The following is a 6,360-nucleotide window of genomic DNA, read 5'->3' as shown; positions in this document are numbered from 1 at the left end:
CAGGAATGAGACTGAAGACGTGAGACAGAAGGCAGAGCATCCTGTGCGCTCTTCCCAGCCTGCTAACACCATGGAAACTGTCTCCCAGGCGAGCTGAAAGGCGGCAGACCATCCGGCATCCTGCCAAGGAGAAGGACAGAGGCCCCACCAAAGCCACCACTACGAAGTTGGTCTACCAGATCTTTGACACTTTCTTTGCGGAGCAGATTGAAAAGGATGACAAAGAAGACAAGGAGAATGCCTTTAAACGCCGGCGGTGTGGCGTCTGTGAGGTAACCTTGCCTGCTCCCCTTGTAATCTCTGAGGAACTCAACTTCTCTCTTTCTGGCTTGAGATTCTCACTGCTCAAATGTGACCCCTAAAACAGAAGCTAGAAGAAAGAGTTAGTGATCTGGGGGGACTTGCATGTCTTCTGGGACGGCTGTCAAAAGAGGCGTGCTCGGGCACTTTGCTGTCAGTGCCACTGTTGTTGCAGAGGAGCCTGGCCTTCTGGGTGCCTTTGCTCTGGCTGCGTCCCATTGTGTCCTCAGGCCCTGGTGTAAGGGCAGAGGGAGTGACTACCCCACAGAGGCGCTGCTTCCTCCAAGTAGGGACATCCACCCAGGAGCCTGCCTTGTCTCATGGCATCAGTTCCCTGGGAAAGTGGGGACTTTGTCCAGCTTAGCTTTGAGGCCTGAAAAGACCTCTCTTACTGAATTTTTTAATATATATTTACTTCACTCGAGAGGAATTAATCCCCCTAATTCTATGACCCAGGGATCGGGTCTGTTGGGTAGGCCATAAAGTTTGTTTGGGTTTTTCCATCCAATCCTTCGGAAAAACCCGAACGAACTTTTTGGCCAACCCAGTATTTTGGTATCTGACTTAATTTGGATGAAAACTTAAACACAAAAATATAGCAGCTGCCTTCAGCACTGCCCTGCATTCACACTGGCCACTGACTTCAGAGTGTCTCCTTTGTCTTCAGTGGCTGCCCTTAAATAGGAATTTGCATGTCCTCGCCATTCTTGTTGTGGTTTTACTTTATTTCATCTAGCACATACGTATCCAAGCTTTAAAAAAATTTTTTAAGAAAGTATACGTAAACTGGAGTCTTTCACAGCTGTTATGTGTGTGTGTTTGTTTCTTTTTCAAATTGTATTCATGCATGTTTTTAATTGAATTCTCACAGTACCCCAGTAGGTGAGTCAGATATCTCCCAGAGACAATGTTAACATGACATATTCAAAGACATCCAGAAGCCAGGAGTAGAAGTGAGCTGGAACACTCCTTACCGTGGTGCCCCCAATTCCGTGACTGATCTATGTCTGACACGTGACCTTCAGTATCTCCGTGGGAGCTGTTTGGAGGTCACACTAGTTAACACTTTAACTATTCCATAATATTTCATTGTGACTCTTCCAGCTTATCCCTCAGTGATGGGCAACTTGATATTCTAACGAGGCTTCCTGTGACTCTTCTCTACTTAGAAGCAGAATTGCTGGGGTGTAGGTCATGTACTTAACTTTGATCTAGGACAGTGTTCTCCAGAGTGGGGTCACCAAATTATCCTTTGAGCAGTGCGAGTTCTCGTTTACCCACACCTGTCCCAGCACCATGTGTCAGGCTTAACCTATGCAAACCTCGTATCTTGTTCCTAACTCTTACTTCCCTTACACAGTTTTTAAATTCACCAAAAACTGGTTACCAGCTGTTAATAATGACTGTTTGATTACTTTTTAAATGTGTTTTAGATTTGTCAACAGCCTGAGTGTGGAAAGTGTAAAGCCTGTAAGGATATGGTTAAATTTGGTGGTAGCGGAAGGAGCAAACAGGCTTGCCAAAAGAGGAGGTAGGTTTGGCCAATGCTTGTTCTTGAAATGGAGGAAAATGCCAGCTGATGGCAAATAGGCTTTGTGTGGGACAGCTGGGTTGACAGGTACAGAGTAGGCAGGGTCCCTTTGTCTAGCACTGTCACCAGGCCTGTCCCTGTTTTCTAAGTAAAACACCTTCAGTTTGTTTTACTTTATTTTTTTCTGCCTGCGCCGAGAGGCTTGTGGAATCTTAGTTCCCCGACCAGGGATTGAACCCGGGCCCCAGCAGTGAGAGCACAGAGTCCTGACCATTGGACCACCAGGGAATTCCCAATTGGTTTTACTTTTAAAGAGGACCTTGTTTATAATAACTGACTTTGTAGGTGTCCCAACATGGCCATGAAGGAGGCAGATGATGATGAAGAAGTGGATGACAATATTCCAGAGATGCCATCACCCAAAAAGATGCATCAGGGGAAGAAAAAGAAGCAGAACAAGGATCGGATCTTTTGGGTTGGAGAAGCTGTCAAGGTAATCCAGGAGCAGGCTCTCAGCCGTTTTAGCGCTGCCCTTCTGAGAAGCCAGTTGTCTTGTGGTATCTTGCTGCCAGACGTCTTAAGCAGCCTGAGCCCTGCAGCTGAGAAACCTGCCCATTTGTCCCTGCCCATTTGTCCCGTGAGCGGAGCAGAGCTGACTGAGAGGCCGAGGCCTGTGGTCAAGCACCTGAAATGCATATTTTTGCTTGTACGCCCAAGGACTCAGTTTTCCTCATACTCCAAAATGGGCTTTTTAAAAATATATATACTTACTTATTTAATTTATTTATTTTTGGCTGCGTTGGGTCTTCATTTCTATGCGTGGGCTTTCTCTAGTTGCGGCGAGCGGGGGCTACTCTTCATTGTGGTACACAGGCTTCTCATTGTGGTGGCTTCTCTTTGTTGCGGAGCACGGGCTATAGGCGCGTGGGCTCCAGTAGTTGTGGCACGCAGGCTCAGTAGTCGTGGCTCTCGGGCTCTAGAGCGCAGACTCAGTAGTCGTGGTGCATGGGCTTAGTTGCTCCACGGCATGTGGGATCTTCCCGGACCAGGGCTCGAACCCGTGTCCCTTGCGTTGGCAGGCGGATTCTTAACCGCCACACCACCAGGGAAGTCCCCAAAATGGGCATTTGATACAGTTCTTGGGGTGTCAGGCTGGTTCCCCTTCCAAGCTTGTTTTGAAGAGAGCCTTCACAGTCCTCTCTGGCCTAGGAGTAGGTGTTTGGGGGCACTAGCCGACCGCCTTCCGGGGGTTCTGTGGTTACCTACCTGTCTAAGGGTCAAATCCTTTACCAAAGCTGGAGAGTGAATGTCATCTCAGTGTTGTTCTCTCGATGTCCATAAGCCAAAGATGGTCAGTTCCCTCAACAAGCATGAGGCCTACCCTGCTGGATGCTGCTCTAGGCCTAGGCATAACTAAGCCCCTGCCTGTGACACATGTACTGTCAGGAGGGCAGGGGGCAGGAAGGGTGCTGGGGCCCCGGAGGCTTCTTGGTGGGGCAACATCTGAGCTGAGACCAAAAGGTTGGAGAGTAGCCAGCACATGAAGGTCTGGGGAGGAACCAGAGCACAGGCCCTGAGGTGGGACCAGCTTTCCTTGTGCGAGAGAAGGAAGGAGGTCCGTGTGGCTAAGGGAGGTGTGGGGAGTGGGGTACGGTGCTATTACAATTGAATGCTAGAATCCCATTTGCTGCTGACACAAGAGGGCAGAGGTGGTGATAGAGGGATGTGAGCGGCCTTTGCTGCAGGCTTCCAGCCAAAGAAGTTGGGTGTTCTCTATAGTAGCCAGGCTGGTAGAGCTCATGGCTTCTTGGAGAAATTGTTATGAGTGATACTTTCCTATAAAGTAACAGGAACTCGCAGGTCAAGCCTAGCATGGACCTTCAAACCCATCCTCACCTGAAATTAAGCTCTTGTTTTCAGACCGATGGGAAGAAGAGTTACTATAAGAAGGTATGCATCGACTCGGAAACCCTGGAAGTGGGGGACTGTGTTTCTGTTATTCCAGATGATTCTTCAAAACCACTGTATTTAGCAAGGTTTGTGTCCTTCCCTCTGCTTGACTTCAGCCCACACTTTCTGTTGAGTAAGTAGGAGGTGCCTATTTTGTAAGAATAGCAGCAGCTCTTTGCCCTATACTAAAACCAAAAAATACATGTCCCCCAAGGAGGCTCAGTCCAGATCTGCCGGTCAAGTTAGAACTTTCTTCCCGCCCCCTCTTCCGGCTCCAGGGTCACGGCGCTGTGGGAGGACAGCAGCAACGGGCAGATGTTTCATGCCCACTGGTTCTGTGCTGGGACGGACACGGTCCTCGGGGCCACGTCAGACCCCCTGGAGCTGTTCCTGGTAGACGAATGTGAGGACATGCAGCTTTCATACATTCACAGCAAAGTGCAGGTCGTCTATAAAGCCCCGTCGGAAAACTGGGCCTTGGAGGTGAGTGCCTGGCACCCCTGGTGTGCCCCTCCTCAATGCGTGGGGTCATCATGGCTGACGGCAGTCTCGTCCCTAGGGAGGCGTGGACCCTGAGGCCCTGATGTCGGAGGATGACGGAAAGACCTATTTCTACCAGCTTTGGTATGACCAAGACTACGCAAGATTTGAGTCCCCTCCAAAAACTCAGCCAGTGGAGGACAACAAGTACAAGTGAGTGCCGCGACTGCGCTCCTGGGCCGCTCTGGTGGTGCTCGGGGACGCCATGCGTCGGCATGAAGCCCTCGAGCTTTTCCCGTGCTTCTCTCTGCTGGGTTTGCTTTCCCCACGTCTTCTGATCATCTTCCTCACCAACCAAAGAGCAGCCTAACTTGGTTGCAGTGGCTGTAAGTGTGTGGACAGCCTGGTGGGGAGCGACCCTCATGAGAAGCTGTCCCATCCAGGGACAGGATGTGTCTTTCTGGGTTCCTCAGTGTCTGTACCACAGATCTTGTATCTTTTCTCATAAGTGAGATCTTTGATTCCATTTTATTGGAACTGGTGGGGGAATGCTTTTAGGGAGGCTTTTGCTTCTTATAAAGTGTTCAGTGCCCCACATCTTCCTTTCTAACCTTGGTATCTCACTTGTTCTAACTAAAAGTGGCAGCCGGCACCTCCAGAGCGAGTGGTGTGTGACAGTAAGACTGACAGGGCCGAGGCTAGGAGGGCTCGCTGCGATGCCTCTGGTGTTTCTCCAGTCAACCTGGGGCTGCCTTTTGGCTTGATCTGTTTTTAAGGCAATCTCTAATTCTCCTTTTAAGGGTTTATTAATCAGAAATAATGTTGAATTTTACCAAATAATCTCTTCAGCCTTTAGAGATAATAGCGTGAGCCTCCTCTGACGGTTTGAGTTCCTGTCTTTACCACTGTCTGCAGTATCGCTCGTGGTGGATTCTTGACCATATTCTAGATGGTTTGTTAATGTCTTAGGATCGACTACTCAAAAGTGGGGTTGGCTTGTCATTTTCCTATTGTGTGTATCTCTGGGCTTTGCTCCCAAATAAGTGCTTTCAAAGTGTGAACATAAAAGTGCAGGAAAGCCAGTTTCTGCTAACATCTGTAAATCCTTCCTCTTGGTCACCAGAGTGTGGATTAAGCCAGTAGCAGCTGCTTGTAGTCATGCCAGCCACTTAAGGGCCTTTGGTTTCTGTCCTTCACTCCTTCAGGTTCTGTGCAAGCTGTGCACGTCTGGCTGAAATGAGGCAGAAGGAAATTCCCAGGGTCATGGAGCAGCTCGAGGACCTGGATGGCCGGGTCCTCTACAGCTTAGCCACCAAGAACGGCATCCAGTATCGAGTGGGCGATGGCGTGTACCTCCCCCCCGAGGCCTTCACCTTCAAGTGAGTGCCCCTTGCTGCAGTCAGGGCCAGGAGCTCTGGGCCAGTACAGAGCTGGCTCCACAGTGTCCCCCACCCCGCAGCCCAGTACCTGCTGCTGCCGAGCTGTCACAGTGTCATCTGGGGTGAGCAGACATTATCCAGCCTTCCAGTGCAGAGCGACTATAATTCTGTGGCAGTGAAGCTGTCTGTGAAAGAAGTCAGACAGAGAGCCTGCTGGCTAAGGGAGAGCATTAGGGTCAGTGGTGGGTTCCTGCCCAGCTGGTCATGGCAGAACCCCCCCTCCCAGTTCCCATCTATCAAGTGGGGACAGGAGTGCCTTGCTTGGCAGGCCCCTAAGGAATAAGTGAGTTAAAAGAAAATGGCTTATTAGCACAGCGCCTGGCTTAAAGTAAAGGCTGACTGTGAGTTACTTCTTGGTAAATGGGAATTTCATCAAAAGACTTCCGGGACTTCCCTGGTGGTGCACTGATTAAGAATCCACCTGCCAATATAGGGGACACGGGTTTGATCCCTGGTCCGGGAAGATCCCACATGCCGCAGAGCAACCAAGCCCGCACGCCACAACTACTGAGCCTGCGCTCTAGAGCCTGTGTTCCGCAACAAGAGAAGCCACCACAATGAGAAGCCCACGCACTGCAACGAAGAGTAGCCCCCGCTCACCGCAACTAGAGAAAGTCCACACAGCAACGAAGACCCAACGCAGCCAAAAATAAATAAAAT

General features: G+C 50.0%; 1 protein-coding gene across 1 annotated transcript in view; it reads left to right on the top strand.

Annotated features, from left to right (window-relative positions):
- DNMT1 (DNA methyltransferase 1) overlaps positions 1-6,360 on the top strand; it is a 42,639-nt gene that overhangs the window by 27,277 nt on the left and 9,002 nt on the right. The window contains 7 exon segments of the mRNA XM_007460652.1: positions 77-272; positions 1,734-1,831; positions 2,177-2,324; positions 3,752-3,867; positions 4,060-4,264; positions 4,341-4,474; positions 5,467-5,640. Coding sequence (XP_007460714.1) covers positions 77-272; positions 1,734-1,831; positions 2,177-2,324; positions 3,752-3,867; positions 4,060-4,264; positions 4,341-4,474; positions 5,467-5,640 — 1,071 coding nt within the window.

This window comes from Lipotes vexillifer, unplaced genomic scaffold (assembly GCF_000442215.2).
Source record: "Lipotes vexillifer unplaced genomic scaffold, Lipotes_vexillifer_v1.1 scaffold1011, whole genome shotgun sequence".
Classification (NCBI taxonomy): domain Eukaryota; kingdom Metazoa; phylum Chordata; class Mammalia; order Artiodactyla; family Lipotidae; genus Lipotes; species Lipotes vexillifer.
Note: the sequence above shows the minus strand (reverse complement) of the source record. Positions and strands in the feature narration are given on the sequence as shown.